We start from the raw sequence: 27,601 nt of genomic DNA, 5'->3' as shown, positions 1-27,601 counted from the left end.
TTCTCACTTTTGAGGGCTGTACTACATAGTTACAAATTCTAGCACTAATTTTCATTCTACTGAAATTAAACTCCCTGTCTCCCCTGGAGGCCTGTTGCTCATTGCTGAAACTGGGTTGGTGGCCGCAGCAGTAGAGAGAAATTCTGTAGATACAGATTCTTTCCTATGTCTCTGAATGAGAAAAGCAATAGAAATTACAATAACTTTGAGCTTTTTTTCCAACATTATGAAGATAGCATAGTTTAGGGAGGGATGCTTTTATTGAAGTTCAGCCTGGACAAACAGGGCGTAGATTTATTCCTAACAGAAATGATTCAGTTACTCAAACATTTAAGACTGTGATTTCTTCAGATATTTTTTTTTCTTTCTATAATTTCTGCTGTGAGTTTGCCCCTACAGGCACCTAAGTCACTTGCTCACCACCCTTAGTGGGATGGGAGAGAGAATTACAAGGGTAAAAGAAAGGAAACTCCTGGGTTGAGATAAACACATTCAGTGCTTCATACTAGGAGACAGATATTTAGCCATTTCCAAGTACAACTTCATCATACATTAGGTTACTCAGGAAGACGAATATCGTTACTCCACATGCATATACATACCCCACTTCTCCCTTTCTCAGCTCGTATTACTGACCCTCTTTGCTCAGTTGGGGTCATCTTTCCCAGATGTCCCCCATCCCAGATTTGTGCACAGCTGTAGGCTACTTCAGCAACAGCTAAATCATTAGTGTATTGCCATCACTGTGCTGGTCTCAAACCCAAACCAGCATTCATATGAGCAATTATGAGTAAAATTAACTCTACCCCAGCTAAAATGAGTGCAACTGCTTTACCAGATAAATACTCTGCATCTAAAATAAAGTCCTTGTTAAAAATAATAACTGAGCATGTGAGGCTTTGTATACACGTGAAAAAGAAAAGTCTGTGGAGTAAATCCTGTCCTGATTAGATTAAGGAACAAAAAAGTCTTAACATTTTCTCTGCAGTCTGTACCTGAAATGTTAGTTAGCCAAAATCATTCATTTGCAGTCTCATATCTTGTAGAAGACTCACATACAAATTAGACCTTAATATTCAAAAAACACGTTTTTCACTTTATCTCAGTAATGTCTACTTTAATCATCTTCTACATGACAATTTTGACCTAAATGCAGTCTATTTCCATTGCAGTCTATATCCATTCAATATTTCTTGTGAAATATGGCATAGCTCACTTATACAAGTGCTGCTCCAAAGCTAATGCTTCCTATTTTATTGTTTTTGCCCTCAACGTCAGAAGCAGATGTTAGTAGTAAGACAGTAGAGGCTGAGCTTTTTCATCAGTATCCCATTACGTGTTGTTGCTGTATAGATGGCAGCAGAGAGGCAGTCTGCAAAAAATGGCATGTGACATGGAAACATACATGAAACAAAGGTGTAATTGAATTCCTCCATGCGGAAAAAATGGCACTCATTGAATTTCTTTGATGTTTGCCAAACATTTATGGAAACCAAACTGTGCAGCACAGTGGGGTGAGGGATGGATTTCAGCAGCAGTGCCAGTGATGTGAAAGACAAGCCATCTTCTGGAAAGCCATGAGATTTTTATGAGCATGGCAGACTCTTTCTGATTCACTGCAGATGAAAGTACACACCTAATCATGATGACTGTGTCTAAAAACAGTGTTTTGTAGCTGAGAATTTGCTGTATCAAAGAATGTTATTGCATTTTGTTATGTCTGTTGCAGTTTCCATGCACATAAGTAGAAGCATTAGTTTTGGAGCAACCTACATAGATAGATTCTCACTGCATACTGTTCTGATTACCTTTCTTTCTGTCTTCATTCAACACTGTGTTAAGGTGCAGCACATTTTATTTTGGCCAAATTTTTCAAGAGTTCAGTTATTAATGTTTTGCTTTTTTAAAACATAGATTAATTATTTCTTGCTTTTGTTCATAGCATCCCCATCTGTGCTGTGAATATCCAAGTATCTATAATTTAATTAATCTGCCCAATACTGACTTATTTTTGCTTTGTTGTGGCAGAGGCTGATTCCTATCAAATCAAAACATGAGGATTTGATAAGCTGCTCTTTTGAGCACTGAGAGGACCTCTCCATCGTTATTATGTGACTGTACACATCACATTCTTTTCTGCTAATGTTTTTCATCGTCTTTGAAATGGTTGAGCAGACAGTGGAGGGTGCCAGCCCAAAGTTGGTACATTCATCCAGAAGACAAATGGACATAAAATAATCTTGTGTTCTTAACCCAAGTGTTTGTTCTGTATCTTACTAATTTTGCCAAATCCTGAAGCATCGCTCAACTGGCAGAGCTGCCCTCTGCAGTAATTCTGACATCAGTTGCATTTCAGTAAAATTTCAGTGAAGCGTGTTACGGATCTAAAAAAGAAAAGAAAATCAAAACAACACCCCACATGTTAAGGTGGATGGTGTACTTGAAGTCAATGTTATATTTTCTCTCCCAAGTTCTGTTCTGCTATAGAGGAATCAGTTAATCTCATACCTCCTGGCTCTGGCACAGGTCACAGGGTTGTTCCACGATCCAAGCATTGGCAATGCGATTCACATTGTGCTGGTCCGGCTCATCCTTTTTGAGGAGGAGGAGGTAAGGTTTTTGTTTTCTTCAAAATGTTGCTTATGAAACTTGTGAGCTGTGCCATAACTACAGAGATAAGCATTTGTTTGTTTAAGATCATTTGTTCATTTTAATCTTCTATTAATTTGGTGATTGTGGTCTGGCTGGTTTTAGAATAAATTCTGCCCTGGATAAAAGAATATTTAGCTGATTACTTCAGGTATTTCTGCATAAAATACTCAAGGAAAATGTAATTAAAATAGGTAAATTAGGAATGGGGAACATGGGGTGTGTCATCACTTAGTGTCTAATTACCTAACATTACTGGAAGTGTCTAATAAAGTATGATGCTAGAGTATTTGCCAGTCTCTTGAAGAAGTAAAACTATTCTTGTTGTGGAGGCTGCAACATGCTTTTTCTTACTATACCTCTTTCAAATCCCAAAAAATGAAGAATAAGTAAGTAGATACTAAATGGTGTAAACTAACTTCACATTCGGTAGTGTACTTGATAAATTTATATGGCTGTTTTGTAAATAGAAAATGGATTCCTATTCAGTTGAGCATGGTAATGCTGGAATTAAACATGGTGGATAACTTTAAAAATTTGGTTTTAAATTTTGGTATTAAGATATTCATTTTTTTACTAAAAATTAGTGTCTGTTAACAATGATATTTCGGTGTTTTTAAAAAGTTTGCATAAATGAAATGAGGAAAGATACAGTGGATTCTCATCACCAGTAAGGAGAGAATAGGCTTTTCATACTTTCTATTTCAAGAGTTTCATTAGCTTGCATATGTATTATATAATCATAGGATGGGAAAGGAATATTTATGACTGTATTGCCTCCTTCTGGAATTCAAAAACATTAAAATTTCTTGTGAAAGAGATATACCCTTCAGAGTGTAACCATTCCTTAAGCATGAATTTGTTCATGTAACATCAAGTCACAAACACAGAAATTAAACAGTAGTTTAATTTCCAATAACTTCTTTAGTAAAAAGAAAAAAACCTGCTCTCAGAGAATGTAAAATGTTTAAAAATTGCAAGTGTTGGATTTTGTGAAGTTTGTGTACAAAAAAAAGTACCTTTCTTCTGCTTATTTTTTCATTATTTTTTTCATTAGCTTTGCAATTGCAAAAATGTCAAAATTTTAACTTAATATTCAAGATGACATGTAAATACACATTATGGCTTTAGCTTTAGCTTTAGACAAAAGCTGAGACCACCCAGCTTTACAGCTAATGCAACTGACATATGATTGCAATGCAGTGTTGTCTTTACAATATTTTCAATGTTTTGAAAATATTTTACAATATTTTCCTTCACTTCCTATTAGCAAGGCTTGAAGATAGTTCACCACGCTGATAAGACACTAGCCAGCTTCTGCAAATGGCAAAAGAGTGTCAATCCTAAGAGTGACATCAACCCTACACACCATGATGTGGCTGTTCTTCTAACAAGGTATGGCAACAGTTCAGCAGGTGTGACCAAATATTGTTGTTACATTTCTTTTGGTGATGTTTTTGTTTTTAAATGCTTGTGTCATCATCTAGTTCATCCTTTGTAGAAACACGAAAAAGTGCTGTTTCTGAAATACCACAATGAATGCAGAATAACATAGTGTGAGCATTCCTGATACTCAAACAGGCATAGAATGTGAGTTATATTATAAAAACGTGGCTAAGGTTAGACCTGCTGTTTTAAAGATGTTGTTTTTCATTTGTTTTCAAAGTACACGTAATAGTCTCTGTACGTATGTGGGTGTTTTATTAGAGATGCGTCTTCGTCAGGAAATTGGGAATTGTATGCCTCGAGAGATTAGCAATTTACAGAGCTCAAGTCATTTTCTCCACTTGATCCTGTTTCATCTAGTGCTTAATCACTTCTTTATTCTCCTTTGAAGGGATGTACCAAAATAACCCACTGAGTAGACGAGCAATTCTGTAATGGCAAATTCTCAAATAACAACAGTGACATCTCAGAATGGAAGAATATTTTATGAAGACTGCAGTTTAAAGTGTGCGATTTTCAAGTATTATCTCATTATTCAATGAGAAACAATATATATATTTATGTATGTGCGAGCAATGGAGACACAGAAAACTTAAAAGTTTGAGGTTGTGCAGGGAGTTTTTGGTGGGCACAAAGCAGAATTTCTGCTGGCCTGTCAGAATGGATTCAAAGCTGAGAGGAAAGATTAGGTTTCAGATCCAGAAAAAGTTTTTTTAGACGGAGAAGAAAATCAATGAAAAAACCCTTAAGTGTTATGAGAAGAATGAGAAAAAGAAATCTCAAAATGTTGAGTTGTTTAGCACTCCAGATAAACAGGCATTAGATGGTTCATTTGAATGAAGATGAGGTGTTGTTGGGTAGCCACTCCGGCACCCCTTCAGTATCTGCAAACGTGTTGTACCTGGCAGAGCTGATATGCAAGATTAAATCACATCCTTTGTAATAAATCTGCCACTTAGACTATGGCACACTATTGCAGTGGTATGCTCCCCAGTGAAAGCCTGAGATGATGTTGTAGCTCTTTATCCTGCTCTGATTGAACTGGGAGAAGTTAAATCAACCTGACCCCCACAGGACATCTGAATCATTCCTTCCTTTGTATGTCGTGGACGTAGAGGTTTGTATTATGGTTTGACTTGTTCAGAGGCAAAACATGCATTTATTCCTTTTATTTATTTTAGCAGAATACTCAGCATCCAGCTAGACACTTTGAAGGAAGGGACCACTTTCTGACTGTGCGTAGTTCCTTAATGCTCATGCTGACATAGCAGCACATGCCTACTTGCTAGGGACAGTAACCCATGCTGAGGGAGTGAAGTTGTTAGCCTAAAGAGTTTACAGGAATTTTAGCTCCAGGATAGTACGCATTCTGTTCTGTAACGGCACTGTAATATTGGCTGCCTGTAGCTGTGAGTCCTGTGTCCTATGTGAGATAGTGGAATTAAAGGGAGAGTTTTCTTTAAAATGTAAGAGAGAACTAATAAATACTTGTGCAAAATTAGAGGAAAGGAAATCCAGCATGCAATTTGTCATCAGGCATTTACTCGAAAACTTCAGATGTACTATGATCAAAATGCTGTCAGAGATGGAGGTTTTAAAACTTTCTTATGTGAGTTGAAAATGAGCATGTCTTTAAGCACTACCAGAGCGTCAGTATTGATTATTTATTATAGTGATATAATACAACGGTAGCAAAAGAAGTGTATGTTTATAAAATGTTATCACAACTCCTGCTTAAAACACAGATACATCAGAACTGGTATGTTATGAGTTGGAAGCTTACCACCCAATGTAAGGGACATTACAGTTGCTTTTAATCTCTTTTAATGACAAGTCATTTTCTGTGATTTTAGAAAGGACATTTGTGCTGGCATGAATCGTCCGTGTGAAACCTTAGGTTTATCTCATCTGTCAGGCATGTGTCAGCCTCACAGAAGCTGCAACATCAATGAAGATTCTGGTCTTCCGTTGGCGTTCACTATTGCTCATGAACTTGGACACAGGTACAACAGAAAATGAAGGGGAACCCTGCTGAAATTGAATTATAGTTTGCATATTAATACATAAATTACCAGACAGAAACAACAAAAAAAAGAGTGATTTGATGTGTCTTTTTTATTAAATCAAAGCCATAGTTGTTTTTAACGAGCAAAAGAATAAGAAACAAATTCTTAAGCCTTTGACTTTTTTGTAATTACAACTCTTAAGTATACCCCTTCTAATAGTCTACTACATTAGTACATCATGATGAAATAATTCAGCTGTAAAGAATCATCACTTAATGCTTTAACTTTTCACTTTTGTTCATTTTTTGAGACTGCACTAATTTACTATTCAATTACTTCACATGATCTTCAAATCAATCATTTACATAAAAAATAACTGTTGTGTTGGGTATTTCAGTATAGCGGATCAGATCAAAGCCATTTTTTTAATAAAACAGGTCAAGTTTCACAAGAATATCAGGTTTCCCATCTTACTAAGGTTACCTTGGGATTTTTCTTAGTAACTAGTAGCCTCTGCAGATAACATTTACATTGTGGATTCACATGGATCAAGTTACTAAAGTTACTTGGCATTTAGTTTGGGATTGAGAATGGGCTGACTGGCACAGCTCGGAAGGTGGTCATCAGAGGCACAGAATAGGTTTGGATACATGTAACAAACGGTGATCCCCGTGGGTCTGTTCTGGGTCCAGTCTTATTCAACATCTTTATCAATGACCTGAAAGTAGGGATAGAGTCCACCCTCAGCAAGTTTGCTGATAATACAAAGCTAGGAGGAGTGGCTGCCACACCATTCAGTAAGACTTGGACAGGCTGAAGAGTTTTGCAGGGAGGAACCTGATGAGGTTTAACAAGAGCAACTGCAGAGTCGTGCAACTGGAAAGGAGTAACTGCATGCATCAGTACAGGTTGGGGAATGACCTGCTGGAGAGCAGCTCTGCAGAGATGGACCTGGAGTCCTGGTGGACAACAAGTTGGCCGTGAGCCAGCAATGTGCCCTGGTGGCCAAAACGACCAATGATATCCTGGGGTGTATTAAAGGAAGTGTGGCCAGCCAGCTGAGAGAAGTTATTCTCTGCTTCTACTCCATCCTGGTCAGGCCACACTTAGATTGCTGTGTCCAGTTCGGGGCTCCCTAGATCAAGAAGGACAGGGATCTCCTAGAAGGAGTCGAGTGGACAGCCACAAAGATGACTAAGAGCCTGGAGAATCTCCTGTATGAGGAAAGTCGGAATAATGTAGGTCTGTTCAGCCTGGAGAAAAGAAGATGGAGAGAGGATCTGATAAATGTTCTTAAATATCTAAAGAAAGGTGGGCGGCAAATAGATAAGTCAGTCTCTTCTTGGTGATGGCCTAAAACTTGAACATAGGAAGTTCAGCACTAACATGCAGAACAATTTCTTTATGGTGAGGGTGATGGAGCACTGGAAGAGGCTGTGCAGAGAGATGGAGTCTCCTATGGAGATATTCAAGACCCGTCTAGACACCTACCTGTGTAATCTTTTGTAGGTACCAGCTTTAGCAGCAGGGCTGGACTGTATGATCTCTTGAGGTCCCTTCCAACCCTTGCAATTCTGTGATTCTATAAGTCTGCAATTGGGATTTTGTGCTTTAAATTAGGTTTATGCATTTCTATCTATGTGAAGGTGTTTTGTTTCATTAGCTGCTTTGTTAAATTCACGTGAAATAATTTATCTTTTGAATGTTTTGGCACTGAATTGATTTCCTCAAGGTACAACATTATCACATGGGCAGTTCAGTTTGCATGCAGTTCTCTGCTGGGCTAGGTGACATGTTTATTCTTGTATCACATCACTTTCTTTATACACCCAACTGCCACTCAGACTGAAGTATATACTTCCTGATGGGATGTAAAATCTGATATGAAAATAATTAAAGTATCAATTGGCCTTTCTTTATTCAACCTGTGAATTCTCAGAAATGAAATAATGATAATTATTTCAGTTACATTTAGGTGCTTTGAGGTTCATCCTTCTGATCCCCACATCTTGCTGACAGGGAACCTTTTTCATTGACAATAGTTGTCAGAAAATACTTTTTCCCCACAGACCATGTGTGACCTTCTCCTGGTCTAGCCCAGTTCCATTGGATACGATGAGACAAAGTACAGCTGTGCTGCCATTGCAGGGATGCTGCATGGCCTTGCCATCAAGGACTGTCTACCAAAGAGAATGATAGCATTCATAATTAATTTGTGATAATTAATTAATCTTTCACTCAAGCAGGGTTGGAGAAAACGAATTAAAAATTTCAAATACAGACAATAAAACTCCGTAAGAACAGATAAAAAAAAAAAAAAAAGATAAAAAAAATCCCGTTTTTAATGGTTTCAAAAAGCTCTTGCTGCCCCTCTAGATGTTCACAGCCATCTGTAGCATCAGATCCTGTCTGTAGAAAAGGACCTGTCACTAGGGGGACACACTTGCTTTTACAACTCAGGCCCACCACTGGAGTTAGTTCTGACTGAAATCGTACTCTGCCTTTAGAACATTTGAGTCATGGTACAATTACATTTTCCAGAAATAAAGACTTAGTGGTTTGAACTCACCAGAAGGTCTTTGATCCATGGCTGAATCACAACCTGAGTTAGTTTTCAAGGCTGTGAAATAAGGGTTTATAAAACTTCAGATGTTAACAATTCAAGTGTCAAAATATTCATATACTACTATATGCACATATATATATATACTATCATATATATACTCCTATATATATATTATACATATACAATCCAATATCATTAGTTCAGACAAAATCTCCTTCACAAGGAGATGACGTGGAGGTATCTCTGTTTAGTCAGCTGAATCCTACTCAAACATACTTAAAGGTTTTGTTTTTGTTTTTAATGATTTTTACTAGCTCTTGAATAAAGAAATCTCCTAATAAGGCAGACAAGCTGTAGAGAGCCACATCAGGAAGACCTGCTATGGGAGACCTGTATGCCTGTGAGGCACAACTGGAGAAAGTTGAATAGAAAGGAGTGAAGGCTGGAAGCTGAAGGTTCTGTAGTGTGGAAACCAGTATCTCTACCAAAAAAGATTTAAAAAGAAGTAGAGATGTAATAGGGGAGTGTACAGGAGAGTAACAAAGTCTGATTGTAGTTAAAGTGGTACAAGTCTAAATGACTGGGGTCCATGAACAAGGAAGGTGTCTATAAGTTTTGACCTAACTCAATTTTAAATGTCATTCTTGGCCAATTTGTGCAATAGTATTCTCAAAACTACCCCTGAATGTAGTAGCCTTTGACAGTATGTTCTTAATTTTGTACCTCAATTATATAGCTGTACCTAGGAGACTTACTTGAAAGCCTAGCAGAGTACAAATTTGTTGTAGGTTTTGGGTCAGTTCTTTTTTTTTTTTTTTTTAGAAAACAGGTATCTACAGTTCACCAGGTGAGGAAGCAACTGAAAACCCTAGTGTCTTTTTAAACACAGCGTGGAACCCATAGATGGGTGTTGTGGTACAACCAAGCAGCTGGAGTTACTGGATCTTGTTTTGTGTCTCCAGTTTCGGTATCCAGCATGACGGAAAAGAGAATGACTGTGAGCCTGTTGGAAAGCGCCCGTACATCATGTCCCGACAGTTGCAGTATGATCCTACTCCACTCACCTGGTCACAGTGCAGCAAGGAGTACATCACACGATTCCTAGAGTGAGTGACCGGGTTGTAGCATTTCCCCAAGATGAGTACAACTGTGTATGAAATGTTTATATTAAGTTAGAAGTAAATCCTGCGTTATTATGTTACTAGATTTAGGTTTTTGTAGTATGCATGAATTAATTACCATGAATGAGATTATAGCTCAGAAATATAGCTTAGAAATTTTGGAAAGCTCCACTATATTTGTGTTTTCTGGGAGTGAACTCCAGTCTTGTCATAACAGCTCAGGTTTGATTCAACCTGCAATTTTTTGAAGTTACCAGAAAGAAAGAAGCTTTTTGTCCAGAACTCTGAGGGAACCTGGTCTTGCCTCTGTCCACAGTGATATGTGATCCTTTTCAATGATTTGCTGAAGTTCAACAGTGCTTTATATGAGCAGCAATATGGTATAAATTTCACCAGAAGTGATGATATTCTCTGAAACTACTCGCTGAGCTACAGTGACCTCATGATATTTCCATTTGACATGCCTTATTTTGCCTGGTCTCAGGATGATCGGCACACATAAGAGCCACAGATATTTAAATCTCTCAGAGCCACGAATATAGCTGTTACATTTTTTATAATATCTAGTTTTGCTTTGCTGTAAGTTAGAGGCTGAGAGGAAGGAGTAGAAGTTTTCTTCATATTTCTTGCTATGTTTTAAGTTGGACATGATTCAGTATGCATAGCCACCACCAAATTCCTGAAGTAAATTACTAAGTAATATTTATGGCTTGAAGATTGCTCTATTTCAGTATGTATGTTGGAAAACAGTTGCCATGGGGATCAGTGAGTCTGCTCTAATAGACAAATTATTAATCCTTGGCTCAGGCCCGTTAAAGTACAAGGAAGAAGACTTCTTTCAATTTGAACTAGTACTTAATGTCAAGTGGGCTGCTGCTACAAATTAATTTTTCAGTGTAAGTAATACTCTGAAAAAAATGTGAGCTGTCTCCTAATAGACTGAAGATTAGACTCAATGAATATACAATGATAGAATCATTTTAGTTCAAAGGAACCTTTAAAGGTCATATAGTCCAACTGTTCTGAAAAAAGACATTTTCAGCTAGATGAGCTTGTTAAGAGCTTGGTCCATCCTGAATGTACCCAAGGACAGGGCAATCATCACATCTTTGAGCAACCTATTCCAGTGCTTCATCACTGTTACTGTGAAAATTCTTTTCCTTATATCCATTCTAAGTTTTCCCTCTTTTAGTCTGAAACCGTTTCCCCTTCTCCTATCACAGAAAACCCTGCTGAAAAGTTTGTCCCTTTTTTCTTATAGCCCCCCCTTTAGATACTGAAAGGCCACTATCAGGATACCACAGAGCCTCCACTTCTCCAGGCTGAACAGCTCCAGCTCTCTCAGCCTTCTCTTCCCTATCTTTGGGCATATGTTCCATTCCATACATCTTGTTTATGGCTCTCCTATGGACACACTCCAGCGGGTCAGTGCCTGTCCTGTACTGAGGACTCCACCTATAGACACAGTACTGCTTATGAGGTCTCACCAGGGCAGAGCAGAGCGGCAGGATCATTTTGTCCTGCTGACCATGCTGCTTTTGATGCAGCTCAAGATTTAGTTGGCTTTCTGGGCTGCAAAAGCTCACTGCTGGCTCATGTCCAGATGTGAGCAGATGACACTGAGCAACTGCGAGGCTGATTTTTAATCTCTTGTTGATCAGACTGGAATTCTTGTCTGGGATTATTAGCTGTGCACCCTGAACGCAGTGGGGAAAGAACTGAGAGATCTGTAGTGGGAATCTCAAACAGAAGGCTGAGAAGGAAGCTACTTCTCGTCAAGTCTGCCAACAACATTTAAATGGGAGGTGCTTCTGACTACCTGGAGATATGAGGGGCCTTGCAGAGTGATCTAGATCAGTTGAAGCATTGTCAGCAAGAGCATGAAGTTTAACATGGAGAATGCTGAGTGCTGCACCTGGAATGAAGCAATGCTGGACACAGGCACAGATGGGAGATGAGTGGCTGGAGAGTGGCTCAAGCAGGAGAAGCCTAGAAGTGCTAGAGGTCCTGGGCAGCCAAGAGAGCAAACTGCCTTGTGAGGGGCACTGAACACAGCACAGCTAGCAATCAGAATAGGCGAATTCTCTGCTGTATTTAGCACAGCAGTATTGTATGCAGATCTTTAGCAGTGGAGTATTCTTGGAGTTCTGGGCTCCACAATATCAAGAAGATGATAAGGTTCTTGTGAAAACATCCCAAGGAGGGCAATAAAGCTGTAAAAGAGATGGAAAACGTGTACTGGTGAGGAAAAGCTGTGGACAATTGTTTTGTCCAGTCTGGAGAAAAGGAGGCTGAGGAGTGACCTCACTGCTCTCTGCAGCTTATGAGAAGGCGAAGCAGTGGGAGGTTCTGCTCTCTGCAAATTGATGCCACACAGCAACAGCACAATGCTGTGCCAGGGAACATTCACATGGAATATTAGGTAAAAGTTCCTTTACTGTGAGAGTGGTCAAATCCTGGAACTTCCTACAGAGGTGGTTGGTGCCCTGTGGCTGTCAGTGTTCAGGAGGCATTTGGATAATGCCCTCAGTATTGTGCTTTGACTTTTGGATAGCCCTGAAGTAATCAGGATGAACTTGATGTTCTTTGAAGATGTCTTCCAATTGAACTGTAGTCTACGCTGCTGTACTAATCTCTACCATGCTACACTATGCTACGCTGCACTGTACACCAGACTGTACACTACACTATATATTATACTACACTATACTATAAACTATACTATTCTATTCTCTTCTGTTCTGTTCTGCTTTCCTTTACTTTTTTAGACTTTAATGATCCTACTCCAGAGTTTGGAATTGGTATAAAAGTCCTCTTGGTGATACTGGGGTTGCTCCAGAGAAGGCAGTTTTTTGTTCTCTTTAAAAATTTCTTTAACCAGAAGTGAGTGCTGTTTGGTGGTAGCCCCTCAGCATACCTTAGATGGAATATAGAAGAGTTTTTTTCCAAAGGCCATACAAAAAAGTCTGCATAGAAGTATCGAAAAGTGTGGTTGATTGTTTTGATTTGGGGTTAGGTGTTTTTTGCTTTTTTTTTCAGTATGCAATTTTTGTCTTTTAGCCGAGGATGGGGATTCTGTCTGGATGACATCCCCCAAAAAGAAGTTTTAAAGTCCCCAATCATTGCTCCAGGGGTGATTTATGATGTGCATCACCAGTGCCAGCTTCAGTATGGTTCCAATGCTACTTTCTGTGAAGATGTGGATGTGAGTGTTGTATATTTTTATTTATTCTGCTGATGATGACTTAGTCTTTTTGAACAGTATGGAAGCACAGTCACTGAAATTCAGTTGCTAACTACATACAGCATGTTCAGTCTTATAGGCTATATATGCAGTACAGGCATTGCCTAACATGGTATTTTAATTCCACACTATAGATTCTGGAAGAGAGTTGTTGTTCTGTATGCTTTGTTTATTCCAAGACATTCTCTGGATCTGGGCCCATACCTGCTATTAAATGCCCATCTGGAGTAATTTTGACTTGAAACTTCTATTAGTGAGCTTAAGTTAGTTGTAAGTGGAGTCACATTTTCAAAAACAAGACACTGACAAAATATTTCTGGCAACAACTCTCTCATTCCAAAAAGTATTTTCTGAAGAAATCTGGCTTGTGTTCTTTTCCAGTGTCTTGACTTTTCACACTCTTGATAGACTAAATAATTAAAGGAAATTTCAGCCCATGTCCCCTGCAGAATCTTTAAGTCCCCATCATGCATGAGATTTATATGTGCAAATGGGTAATTTGGATAGTAGCCTGGGGCTTTATCTCATAGCACAGCAAAACAGAGATGCATAGGAACATTAAACTGACATCAACATGATTCCATAAAGCTAGAAAGTAATGCAGGGAAATAGATCATATTAGCTATGGTGCAGTGCTATGCTATTGTAACTGTACCTAGCATCAGAGCTAGTTTGCTCAGCTGGTACTTTCCTACATAGATCAGTTCAGAAATAGTGGTTTCAAGTGCTACTCTAGCTAAGTGATCACTAAATTTTGATGAGTTTAGGACTGCAATATTCAGCAAACACTGAAGGCAGCAGTATGTTTCATCCCCATGTTAAGAAGGGCTGTGGCAGTACTGTCTTCTCTAGGCAAGGTATTGCACACAGCTGTGGACTGGGGACTGCTGATCTTGATTGTTTATTCCATTTGGATAATTATGTGTATCCTCATTTAGTGTATCCTATTAGAGGGATTATTTCTGATTAATCTCCTTAGCCTTAATAGATAACATGATTACCAATGTTGAACTGCAACTACTGAATCTGAAGTAGGTATTGAAAAATTACTTTCATTTGCTGTTCCAGTTTCCCCAGCTACTGTAATTTGTCCAATGGTACAGATAGAAAATTGAAGTGTAATTTTGCAGCTCTATTTTATTCTGTGTCTCCTTCGGTTTGAACCTAGTAGACCTTTACATTTGACATCTTTTGATTGACCAATTTTACAACAAGGCATGTGTCAGAAGACTAATTGGTATTATCTTATTTTGCTTTTTATTGCAAGGACTTTGTTTTGCAGGTAGCTGCAACTGGCAAGGAAACGAATTGTGAATAGTATAGTCTGCCTGGCATTTCATCTAAGAGGTCTAACTATTATTTGCCTTTCCACTGTTTACTTAACAGTCACTGTCAGAGCTATATTTGTTGTGCAACTTTTAATGTCTATCTGAATTCAATCCACGGAGAAGAATCTGTGTTTAGCTGAAGATACCCAGGTGTTCAGTGATTATACTTTGCAAAGACTGAGCTCTAGAATTCATATAGTGGTTTCCATGAACCATTTAAGTTGCAAGTACTCGAAGTATCTTGTGAAGTACCTGCATGTTGTCCCTATAGTAAGAAAAATAAAAAATAGAAAGCAAAGTACAGATTAGGGAGATTTCCAAATGGTAAGTAAATCTGTAGCTTTCTACAGATAATAGAAGTTCAACATCTTTATCTTATAACCCACTCCTTACCTCCAAACTTCCACCGACTTTGGTAAAATTGGGATTTTTTACATTGAACTTTTTAAGGTACAGACCCTTATCTCACAGACTGAGTGGAAAGTGTACATCATACACTTGCCTTGCCTTGAGTCCATGTTATAGTCATGAATTCCTTCACATATTTACAGAAATACACAGTAAAGAGTGCTTTTTCTTGTACTGTTGTTTCATTTATTCTTAATGATGGAGAAAAGCTCTGGTATATGGAGATTGATATGGGAACTTGTTTTAAAGCTAAAGAATTTCCTCCATGAACACTTGACTTTGAAATCTATGAGTATTTGTACTTCATAAAAATTGCAACCTTTGGAAAGCTGTGTTCAGTTTCGGTGTCTCTTCACTTCTGGGCGCCACCACACAAACAGGACATAAGATCATCAGAGAGCATCCAAAAAAGGGCTGAGAAGGTGGTGAGGGTCTGAAGGGCTGCTGTGTGAGCAGCAGCTGAGGGCCTGGGTGTGCTGGGCCCAGAGCAGAGGAGCTGAGGGGAGGCCTAATGGCGACTGCAGCTCCTTATGGAGCGGAGGGCAGCGCTGAGCTCTGCTCTGTGTGACAGCGACAGGGCAGAGGGAACGGCATGGAGCTGCGCCAGGGGAGGGCCGGGGGTGGGGAAAGGCTCTGCACCAGAGGGCGGTGGGCATGGAACAGCCTGCCCAGGGCAGCGGGCACTGAGCTGCTGCAGCTCACAGAGCTTTTGGACATTGCCCTCAGGTTGGGTTTGGGTGGTGCTGTGTGGAGCCAGGCGGTGGTCTCAGCGATCCTTGTGGCTTCCTTCCAACTCAGGATATTCTGTGGTTTTTTTTATTCTTTCTCTGGCATTTGAAGCACAGTGCAGTAGTGTGTTTTAGGCACATGCATGAAGCATATTCTATATTTGACAGCTGAAAATAATGGATGAATTTCATAATGGAGAAATTTAAAGCAGCTGGAACATTTGGGTTGCTCTGCCTTTACATGCTGACAATGATGGTGCCACAAAGAGTTGCAAAGAGTTGCTCTTGAACTATAAATAGGAACTGCAGAACAACTTCTGACTAGTAAATACCACCTAAAAGCAGCTAAATGAGCAGAGATACATATTTCCAACTGTTATATGAAGTACTTAGACATGTTTTGTATGACACACATAAATAAGAGTCATTACTCTCAGAACAGACTACCCTTAAGCTTTGCTATTTTAAATATAAACAGGCCAGAATCAGCAGCTGCATTTTTATTTCAAACTCAGCCAAATGTCAATGCTAGCTTATTGGAGCTGCATTTTCCCAAGTACCCAATTTCTGTCCTGGCTGTCAAGCCCAGAACATTTTTTACTTTGAGGATCCCATAGGCAACTGAACTCAGATCCCAGCACTTAACTGCAGCTAAACACCTTCAGACAAAACCTAGGATGGAGTCCCTCAGCTTTTACTTCTGCTGTTCCAGTTGGGACTGCACAATTTCTTTTACACCTCTAGTTTGTCCAGCTTGGAAGTGTATTTCCACACAAAGCCCCGCTCATTCAGGATGTCCTAAGCACATGGGACTCCTGTGTGTGAACTAAAAGACAAGCTTACGTGCGTGTGAATTGAGGAAAGTCTACCAGAGGTACATTAAGCACCTCTGTCAAAGGCAAATAGGCCTCATGTCTTCCCTCAGATTATAGATCTGCATGTTTGAAGAGGTTTTGTTAAAATGTTGCAATGATTTTTTACCTATCTTTGACTCTGGGGATGTCTGTCCCATCTGTGGAGAGCCGACGTCTGCATGTGGAACAGCAGCTTAAGTTTGTGCTTTACTGATGCAGAAGTGCGTGGCACCAGCTTCTGACCTTGCTAGTATGCCAGAGATCACCAATTAAAGACACTATTCTTCCCAGGCTACTACTTGGTTTCTTACAGCCAGCTATCCTAACCTGCTGTTTAGAGTACCACCTCACTGACTGCTTGGCTGTTTTAAGAGACCTCTTTCTCTTCCTCAGATTTTGGGAGCTTGTGGATGTTGGCATGGCTGTTGATGTAGATGTGATGTTGTTTTCACCTACCTGACAGGTTTAAGTAACCTTCTTTGATTTCACTGTTTACAAATAAGCAGCAGTAAAAAATACCATGTATACTGCACTGTACTTTTAATGTGAAAATAACAGACTCTGTTCACCTTCACTATAAACAGTAGTTCCCAAACACTGTAATTTTTCCTGTATGTAGCTGGAAGGTGAGCAGCCAATGAGGAGAGTATTTAAACTCACAGCAGTTAATTCACTTACAGAAAATATTCACAGTTAGGTATTTGTCAGAGTCCCTCTCTGTAGGCTAACAAAGAGTGCCTAAATACGGACTCCTGGTGTGTCCTAACTTGTGGAAAACTCTGAACATGTCTCTGGAAACGCAGCCCTTATAAGGCTTGGTAAATTGATGTACAAAACTATAGGAATATTTTGAAGCTCTTAGCCATGGTTCTTGAGCTCTGCTTCATATTACAGCCATTTTCTTTCTTTTCCAGAACCTCTGCCAAACACTCTGGTGCTCAGTGAAAGGCTCCTGCCGCTCTAAGCTGGATGCTGCTGCAGATGGAACTCGGTGTGGAGAAAACAAGGTGACTGCAAGGTTTGGTGCCTGCAAAATGTTTTCAGAAAAACCATGAGAATCTCTGCTATTGTTTACCTGTAAAAGAGAGTCACCCTTTGATATCTGCTTTTCAGTTTCCATTGAAGTTGTCAATCTTCAGAACTTGAAATAGCAAGCAGCTAATGTAACATTTTTCTGTGTTGTAATAGTCTTGTTTATAATTTCTCTTCTCTCTTCAGTGGTGCTTCTCTGGTGAGTGCATTACAGTAGGCAAAACTCCAGAAGCAGTCCACGGTGGATGGGGCGTTTGGTCATCCTGGTCCCATTGCACAAGGACCTGTGGGGCAGGAGTTCAGAGCGCAGAGAGACTATGTGATAACCCAGAGTAAGCTGAGTACACAATTTTTTCCATGCCTTTTATTCAAGATCTTTATGGAACTTAAGATGTAGGAGACATTTTTATGTGACTCTGGTTTACTGTTGGGTGCTGCAGCAAAACAGACTGAACTTCATCTCCCCATTTAAGCATACTTCTGTGAAGTTCACTTGGTGCACCTTATACAATCATTATCTCATTATTTAATCCTTACCTTCCAAGGAGCTTATTTCTACAGGAAATCAAAAAAATCCTGTTATTTTGCATGCAGGCTTTGCATAAATGCTACAAATGTTAATTTAATAGTGCTGTCATGAATAAATAAGTATTCATAGAAAGGATGGGAACAATAGTTAGCATTCTGTTCCTGAGGGGAATCAAGGACTTGCATTTCATGTTTTGTGTTAGTCATCAGCTTTGTTTTCAGATTTATACACATGAACTGATAGGTGCAGAACGTGATTGGCAGAGTTTTCTAATACATACTTGAGTTCATGAGGACCCTACATCTAATTTTGAAAAATCACTTGATCTTTCTGGAAGAACTGTCAAACAGTCTGGAAAATACAGTGTTTTAGAGAAGATTGTTTGATAAAGCAATTTTGTTATCAGCTTAGCTGGGCAGTGTACAAGTGCTTCTTCCTGCTTGTACCAAGATACAGGTTATCTCTGGATCCTTATACTTCATACTGGCATGTTCAAGTGTTTGTACATGTGAAAGGTATGTTTATCCTATAAAGGTTTCTGATTCACTTTGCTATTTCACTGGAACCTGAAAATCATTGCTTGTTTGAAACTACTTTTCTCCCAGTATCACATCCCAGTCTCAACGTTCTTTTTGTAGACCACAATTTGGAGGAGACTACTGCACTGGAGAAAGGAAACGCTATCGTGTCTGTAACATTAGCCCCTGTCAGAAAGGCTTGCCAACTTTTCGCCAGATGCAGTGCACTGAGTTTGACACAGTTCCCTACCAAAACGAGTTTTACCATTGGGTGCCAGTTTATAACACAGGTAATAAGCTATGAATTTTTGAATTTCTTGTATAATTTTGTAGATCCATGGGAAGCGTCTGTTTAAGTTCAGAAGTTCCTGAATTAAAAGTCATCTAAGTACTTAGAAAAATTTTACGTGCCTCCACCAACAGGTATGCCTTTTGTGTATATGCAAAGGCATACAGGTATTGTTGTAGAGGTATTTCCAAACTTGGGTGTTTATGGTACGTATGCCTGGCACCACAGTCAGGAAAGAGTCTTGGAAAGAGTCCAGCGGAGGGCCACAAAGATGGTGAGGGGCCTGGAGCATCTCTCCTATGAGGAAAGGCTGAGTGAACTGGGTCTGTTCAGCCTTGAGAAAAGAAGACTGAGAGGGGACCTGATCCAGGTCTATAAATATCTGAGGTGTGGGGGGCAGAATGGCGAGGACGGACTCTTTTCAGTGGTGAGTGGAGACAGGACAAGGGGAAACGGCCGGAAACTGCAGCATAGGAAGTTCTGCACAAATGTGCGCAAGAACTTCTTTACAGTGAGGTGACGGAGCACTGGAACAGGCTGCCCAGGGAGGTGGTGGAGTCTCCTTCTCTGGAGATGTTCCAGACCTGCCTGGATGCCGACCTGTGCGACCTGGTGTAGGGAACCTGCTTTGGCAGGGGGGCTGGACTCGATGATCTCTGGAGGTCCCTTCCAACCCCTGCGATTCTGTGAACTAATTCCTCAACAGATTCAGTAATGAAGTGCTCTGTATTATAAAGACAAGAATGCATCTGCCTTATCACTTGCTTTGTAACATCTAGTTACTAAGTATAGAGGCAGTTGTTAATACCTTGAAGCCTGAATCTGGTTTATGCAGAAATTTAAGGAGTAAATAGAAGAAGCTACATATGTAATTCTTCTTTAAAGAAAAAGTGAAGCTCAAAATTTTTCAGCTTGTAATTTTGAAGTGGTCAGCCAGTTGGACTTGATCTTTTATTTAAGTCTCTTACAATTGTTTTTATTATATTCTGCTCTAGTCTAGTCTTTTTTCCTTCTCTTCTGTGAATTTTATTGGTCCTACTCCAGAGTTTTGAATTGGGATAAAAGTCTACTTGTTATTGGTACTGGGGTTGCTCCAGAGTCGGCAGTTTCTTCTGTATTTTCAAGTTTTTTGTTTGCCTTTAAATTGTCATCCAATTTTAAAGAATTTTCAGAGCATTCTGTTCCTACGTTAAGTATGCTCCCAAGAAGGTTATGTTTTACTATCAGTCATCTTTGGTTCTCTCATCCTGTACACGTGAAATAAGGGTAAAAGAAAATGTTTTGAAGATTTCCCAGACCCTGAGTGATACACTAATTTTTGTGTGAAAACACTTAGTTGAGATGAAAACCTGAGCTAGAAATTTTTTTAGATGCTGGTAATTTCTATATTCCCTCATCCTTGTAGAAAAAGGGTAAATGGTGGATGAACCCTTGCATCTTTGATTTCACAGTTTCAATAACCCTGTTCTAGTCATTGTCACTTAATTAAACAGAGCTTTAATGTCTTTTTACATTGTGTAAATTGTATCCTTATAAAAGAACAAAAATTTTCTTATGAATAGCAACATGTAGCCTTAACAAGCAAACAGGAAGAAAAGGAGTGAATGATACTTTGCTGTTACCTAGACTAATTATGTTTGAGGTTATAAATACTTGGAGATTTTTCCTCCTGTTTTAAATGAGCTTTAGCCTCCTAGGGGCTTGCGCAGATTTACTTTAGATTTACTGTGGAGCACAGAAACCCATCTGCTCACACTAGAGCACACGAGTACCCCTGAGAATCTCAATATGAAGAGGACTTTAAGGTTCAAATGTGGCTAAAGCATACAGTGGCTCTGGTCAGGGTATTTTCTGAATTGCTTGATTCAGGTCCCTGCTCCCTGCATTGATACTTTACGCAGAATTTGGCACTAAGCAACTTCTCTGGCCATCATGCTGAACCCACATCCATTTATTTCCTACCTTTTCACAGATTACATTTATCTGAACCTGATAGCTACCTGGGATTTAAAGTCAGTGTAGTCAGTTTGAGTTTTACATAGAAGTGACGAAAGTAATTATGTAAACAACTTTCTGTTCTCAGTCAGTGCCAGGATCATCTCATGCACTGGCAGATAGAAGTTATGTAGCTAAAGTATTGAAAACCTCATAGTTCCTCCAAAACATGCCTGTGTGTTTAATAAGATCTGCACTGATACTCACAGGGTCTCAGCTAACAGTGCAAGTTATTATTTCTGTTGCCATTGATTTGGAATTAAACTTTCTTTTGGAGCGCCAAGTTAAGTTAATGTGATAAAATACCTTTCCTTCAACATGTTTTGCCTGTTTGATGATTGTATTTTCTAATTTTCTTTGTTTTGGATTTCCTCATTCAATTGTGACTTCCCACAAACTCACATTGAAAGGGGTTTCAGAAGTGGAGGTCCACCTCTTCTATTCCTTTTGAGGGAGAGGTGTATAACCAGTGAATATTAAGTTATCATAATTACAAAATAAACAAGAGAGTTAGGCACAGCAGACTATAACAACAACAAAAAAAAAGATGGAAAGCTTACCCATATCCTGAGCTCACTTATGAAACTCCAGCAGAGTGGATCGCCAGACAAGATCCTTCTCCACTGGTAGGCAGCTCTTAAATGGGTCCATGAGAGGTGCAGCCAGGCTCCACCCCTTCCGGCAGCACAGGTGAATTGCCTTCAGCTGTGCTCCTCTGGCTGACTCATGGCTCGCCTCAGTGATCAATCAGAGGTTCAGGCCGTGACTCAGCAGTTCTCAAGCAGAAAGGAAAAAAAACATTGAGTCCTTGTCATCTAGTGACAGTCGTGTTATTCACATCCTTCTCTGTCACATTAAAATGACACTTCCAGCATTCATACTCTCGTGATTCAACTATAAGAGAACCACTCACATTCTGTATTTCTACTCTGAGCAGGCAATATGCTCTTTTCTGGTTATCTTCATATTGTTCTGTTTACGTTTTGTGAATATGAATTCCATTCTGATAAATGCAGGGGGAAAAAAAGTCATATTCCTGAATTTTAGTCAGCTCTGCTGTCTTGCTTCCTGAGCCCTATTCTGATTACAACTAAGTCAAAGACTGCTAAAGCAGGCTCTTAGGCTTGGGATTCCATTACATCTGATATTCTTTTATGACTGATCCTGTCCCGGTTCAAAACAGCATGATATTCTTGGTGCAGGATGTGAGCAGTGTGCATACAACAGAAGATGCAGTTTTTCTGGGCAGCTGATCATTCAAGGCACCTCAGTTAATGTGTTGTGTCCAGCTAGCACCAATGCATTGCCAGAATGACACAGACAATCTGGAAGAGGTTCACAGAAGAGCAGTGTGAACGACAAACAAGTAAAAAAATACAGTTTAAAGGAAAAGTTTTTTTACAAAATCAAGTATTGCGCTAGAAAAAAGATTGAATTAAATGTAAGCTATTTGAAAAGAGTTTCAAAAGGTGTATTGCATGGGGTCAGAAGCCGTATAGCCCCTTCTAATTGAGTTTGAAAAGCAAGACCCCATGGTCTTACTAGTTCAGTGTGAATGTAACTTTTCTGCTTTCACACTTGAATTTGATATCAAGTTTCATGCAATTGTACTTCATAATGCAGTTCTGACATCCTCAACTCAGGTCGTATAAAGAGAACCAAAGTACAGGCTCCAGCAGTTCTTCATGTCTGTGGAAGTCAGAACAAGCATTAGCAACCAGAATAGTAAAAAAGTGCTTTAGGTTACACGTTGAGTTCTTTAATTCTGGTTACCTAGAGGGTTTGGGGAATTAATATTATACTTAATACAATTTAAATACTTGAATGCTGGAGCAGTCAAAGTGGCTTCGATCCTACATGGAGGAATGGGTAAACCTGGGTAAGACTGACATGGTTTTACCCAGGTGTTCATTACTGTATGTTTAACAGTAGGATCTAGTATTTCATCTGTATGCTCAATTGTAAGATCTTCTGTGTATTTTGGCTTAAAAAATTCCTTAAAGATGACAGCCTTTTAAAAGCCTCATTGTGAGTTAATCAAATTTCCCAAAGTAATAGAACCTAAACCAGCTGCTTTGAAGATTTCTATTGGAGCAACCCTGATGCTTGCACTGATCTCAGTTTAGTCTTTTTTTTTTTTTTTTTTTTTTTTTTTCCCTGAGGGCTAATGTAGGATTTAAAAGATGTGAATTCAGAGTCAGTCTTTGCATTTTAGTCATGTCAGGTAGTGCATTTTCCTAGTGTCAGTTCTCTAACTGCAAATAGAAGATAAAACACCTTTCTACATTTGTATCCACATCTTGTTTAAAACATTAGACTTTTGGATGACTGTGACTGATTCTGATCTAGTTTATTTGCAGTCCTAGAATAATGGAGTCCTGATACTTCAATAGGTTCCTGAGCTCAGCTGTGAAAAATAATGATAGATGAGTAAATAACTTCAGAAAATGAAAGGCTAATACAGTGGTTGAATAATTTTTTCAGTAGTGCCCTAATGAGCCTTCTATGCAGATGAAATAAGGTAATAGTTTAAGAATAAGAGAACACTCTTTTTGAATAAGAGTGAGTTTCTGGGGACAGAGTTATATCCTCTAATTTCCAGTGGGACTTAGTAGAAAACTGACAAGAAGAAAAGCAACACAAGGTTTGTGGTACAGGTAGGATCTATTTTTAGACTTTAATTCAATTACTACAATTAGGGAAAACAGGAAAGCTTGAAAGCCCTTCTTTGAATCATGAGGCTTTGCAAGTCTGGAATTTTGCTGATTATCTGTTTTTACTTTTTTATTTGGCTTGTCAAGAAAGACTGTCTTTCCCTTCAAACTCTTTCTGAGATGCATGCTTAGACCATCATTGTGGCTGGATCATGTCAGCACATTTTATTGCTGATTGATTTCTGAAATGGAAGCGGATAGATACCATTCTGCTTGTTATGCCAACATACAGCTTGGAAGGAGATACAGATATCTGACTAGTACTTCACATATTTTATTCTGAACAGTGTAAAACTGAAATGGCATTATGTAAAATCTGTGTCAGGATGAATTTTGAGCAGGTCATGGGCTAACTGGAAGTCTTCTGACATACCAACTACTGTGCTGTGCTGTTAAAAATGATGCACTAAGAAGGTAAAGTGAAGCAAACTTCAGAGCATGAAAGAAATCAAATTAGAAAGCAAAAAGACTGCTCTGGATAAAAGTAAAATGTGATAGATGTTCTGTCTAACAGCAGAGGGGCTGAAGACTGATAAGGTTTACGAACTTTATGTTCTTGCCTTAGATTATAGCTCCATCTCTGCTAGTATTCTTGAACACAACTCATTATCAACTTGATTTCCTCCTGTTTCTTAGCCTTAATCCATGTGTTTCCTCTGCCACTAATCCTTCCATTGCCTTTCTTTATGAAAGCATTTTTAATTTGAGATGACACAAACGTCATTCTTGTCAGGTTTTAGGCACCATTTTAGCTCTCTTGACAAGAGGAAAAACACAAAGCTTCTCATTAAGGTTTCGGATTTCCTGGTGGATCCTATTTTTTAGTTTCTAGGTCCCAGTTCCACAGAAATTCTGTTTACATGAATGAGATTAATAATTAGAACTAAGCCTGTGCAGAAGTCAGTGCTGGCATTGCAAGCACCCTGGGGCCAGGAGCTGATCCCAGTTTTGTGCACAGCATGGTGCTGTATGTATATTGGTGCTGTACAAGTCAGAGCTATAAAAGTCAATTTCCCCCTTCAAAAGCATAAATCCTTTTAAAGGAAATGATTTGGTTTCTTTGCATTAGCAAAAAATTGAATTTTTCTCATTACTAGAAACTCCTTCAATTTTGAATGCAGTTCTTTGTATGACAAAAGCAAGATCAACAAGGGAGGAAAGGGAAACAAATTCATCAGCTAGGATATCCATTTATAGTGACCCTGCATGGCTTTCAGAGAGGAAAGCAAGCAACTTTTGTTGGCTGTTGACACAGGATGAAGCTGTGACTCTGTAGAGGCTCCTCTGTAGCATCCAGAGTGATTTTATTAAAATGGCTCAAAATTGGACACATAAAGTTCCCAAAGCTGACATTTTTAACATCTACTGTTTTGCTGTGCAAAGGATTTCATTTTGATGAGCATGAACAAATTGCTGTGACACTTGGCTTGACCAGGGTCTTGGAACAGGACAGGGGCTCAGGACAGTTCCTGCTGCCATCCCTCATTGTGGCAATGCAGAGCTTTTCTTTCGGTCAAATAGCTCTGACAGTGCTGGAGGCTTTCTAAGGGATTAGTACGAGGGCAGAGATTGTTTTTCTTGGCTTTGACCCTGGTTTCAGTTCTAACTCATCTTCTGTTTACAGCTTATTTTCCGAAGTTATGTCCTTGGACCCTACTAAGCCCGAGATCCAGAGTTCCCAGTTTCCAAGAAGCAATATCTGTGATGCAAGGCAGATTTATATTTCATAGAATCATTAAGGTCAGGAAGACCTCTATCTAATCCAACAATTAACCTATCTCCACCATGACCACCAACCATGTCCCTCAGAGCCACAGCTACAAGTTTCTTGAATGCATCCAAGGACAGTGACTTCATCACCTCCCTAGACAGCCTGTGCCAGTGCATTACCACTCTTTCTGAAAATAAATTCTTCCAAATATTCAACCTGAACTCCCCTGGTTCAGCCTAAGGCCATTACTTCTCATCCAGTCACATCTGGGAAAAGAGGCCGACCCCCACCTCACCACAACCTCCTTTCAGGCAGGTAGAGAGTGATAAGGTCTCCCCTTAGCCTCCTCTGAACAGTCCCAGTTCCCTTAGTTGCTCCCTATAAAATTCTTCACAGCTTCTTTGTCCTTCTTTGGACTCTTGTTGTTCTCTGTTGTTTTTCCTTAACTCTTCTACATCCATGCATAGACTAAAATTAAGCTGGGCTGTTGGGGAGAATCTTGTTTTAGAGACCCACAGATTGCTTTTGCACAGTTTTTCCTGTTGCACCTCTATGCAAGAACAGCCTGGATCTGTCATACCTACCAACATTATTTCATAAATTGCCAAATAGGAAAAAAAGTGGAGTGGTTGAAATAATATATTAACTCCCAGCAAATATCTGAAAATAAGCAGTGATATGACCCTTGACTGACATGCTAAAGATGAGAAGCAGTCATTTCATTGCTTCCCCGAGAGAAGCTGACAACACTGATCAGAAGTTGTAAAATATACCTGAAATCACTCAGTCTTCAGCTGATGAAAAACAGTAGCTTATTTTTCACAATCTTACTCCCTGGTTCCTCTTTTTCCCTCACTGATGACAGCTGGTTCTGCTGGTTTCCTGTCCCTTTCTCTTTCGCAACTGAAGATCTCATTATTGCTTGACTCAGTTGGGCATTAATATATCAGCAAGGGAATGTGTGGAGGTGTGAGGACACTAGGCTCCAGCTGTTCTTTATGCTAGTTGCATCTGTCAGGCCTCTTACACTGTTTTAGCGTGAGTGTTGTGGCTTTGTTAATTGCTTCTAATTATACCATTACTTGTCAATAAATGCCAGAGAAAGTGGGTGGATGGTAGAATGAAGACGCACTATTATTCCCTGTACGTTACATTTCAATGTTGTGCTGAAATATTTTCTGAGAAATTATTTCACTTTCCTTTCAGCTAATCCCTGTGAACTCCACTGTCGCCCAATAGATCACCATTTTTCAGAGAAGATGTTGGATGCAGTCACTGATGGTACTCCCTGCTTTGAAGGAAGGCACAGCCGAGATATCTGTATTAATGGCATGTGTAAGGTATTGGGTATGTTTGCATGTTTCTTTCTCTAAATTTTTTAATATAGCTAAGGGGAAAAAATCAATGCTTTGAGGTTTTGTTTTGATGGAAGATCCACGTGAAGCACTTCATTTGATTGCATCTTTAATGCTCATGGAAATAAATCCACAGACAGAGCTTTTCTGAGCAGACGTTAGAGATATTTCTATCATTTTTAGCAAGTCCATTAGCCTGATTTTTTCTGGTACCTTCAAACTCATCTTTTCTTCCTCTATTTTAATAATATTAAGAAAGCCTGTTTGTCACAGGCTCTGTTGCTCTAGAGTTACAACTGGTATCTCTGCTACATGGTTTGATTTTGAAAATTCAGTTCAGTGTTGCACACTAAATAACAGTTGTGAGCTGACTTGTAATAGGATAGGCGCTTGCTCTTGAAGATGATAAAAATAATTTTCTTTTACAACAGTAAATTGAATAATGTGGTACAATGAGTTAACTAGCAAACACACAGCATGCAGTTCAGTAACCTTCTGTTTATTGAAGAGTAAACATAGGGTTCTCAGCATGTTCTGCACTTCACTAGCTACTGTGCTTCAGAGCAAAGCAACACAAAGTTTGTTACAAGTTTTCCTTGCAGGACACACATTTGTGAGAGGGAGTTACTGAGATTCTGTTCAAATTCACAGTGAAAAGATTCCATTTGTTTTTGCTGAGAGCCAGAATGCTCTTTTAACTATAATGGTGAGTGAGCAGCTCAAGCCAGCTGGAAACAAAGATTAACATACTGAAGCATGTTAATGTTGCATATTGTATTAGTGCTTTTGAACCTCACTAAGAAGATGGAATGCACTAAATCCAGAAGGCTGTGTTTGTGTTGTTATGCTTTAATTTTCTGATTACCACACCCAATAGATTGGGGTCACAATGGATTATTATAGCTTCTGTATGTATGTTTTCTGTATTTAACCTTTCCTGTGACAATTCAAATTTATACCTATACCAGAAATAATGTAATGGTATATCAGAGTTCAAAGGAAAAGTTATTTTAACTGCAGTTTCTAATACCAGATATACTGATTCTTAGGGCTCAAGGTGTCTAAAAAATTTCCTTCAAAGCACAGTCTCTACTAATGAATATGGTTT

General features: G+C 39.1%; 1 protein-coding gene across 2 annotated transcripts in view; it reads left to right on the top strand.

Annotated features, from left to right (window-relative positions):
- ADAMTS12 (ADAM metallopeptidase with thrombospondin type 1 motif 12) overlaps positions 1-27,601 on the top strand; it is a 173,067-nt gene that overhangs the window by 94,142 nt on the left and 51,324 nt on the right. The window contains exons 5-13 of one of the 2 annotated variants that reach the window (XM_048931975.1): positions 2,527-2,610; positions 3,920-4,044; positions 5,949-6,098; positions 9,630-9,773; positions 12,849-12,993; positions 17,265-17,357; positions 17,569-17,714; positions 18,550-18,719; positions 26,378-26,478. In XM_048931975.1, coding sequence (XP_048787932.1) covers positions 2,527-2,610; positions 3,920-4,044; positions 5,949-6,098; positions 9,630-9,773; positions 12,849-12,993; positions 17,265-17,357; positions 17,569-17,714; positions 18,550-18,719; positions 26,378-26,478 — 1,158 coding nt within the window. Of the gene's footprint in view, positions 1-2,526; positions 2,611-3,919; positions 4,045-5,948; positions 6,099-9,629; positions 9,774-12,848; positions 12,994-17,264; positions 17,358-17,568; positions 17,715-18,549; positions 18,720-26,344; positions 26,479-27,601 lie in introns of both variants that reach the window. The other variant, XM_048931974.1, reaches the window with a different exon arrangement.

This window comes from Lagopus muta, chromosome Z (genome assembly GCF_023343835.1).
Source record: "Lagopus muta isolate bLagMut1 chromosome Z, bLagMut1 primary, whole genome shotgun sequence".
NCBI lineage: Eukaryota > Metazoa > Chordata > Aves > Galliformes > Phasianidae > Lagopus > Lagopus muta.
Note: the sequence above shows the minus strand (reverse complement) of the source record. Positions and strands in the feature narration are given on the sequence as shown.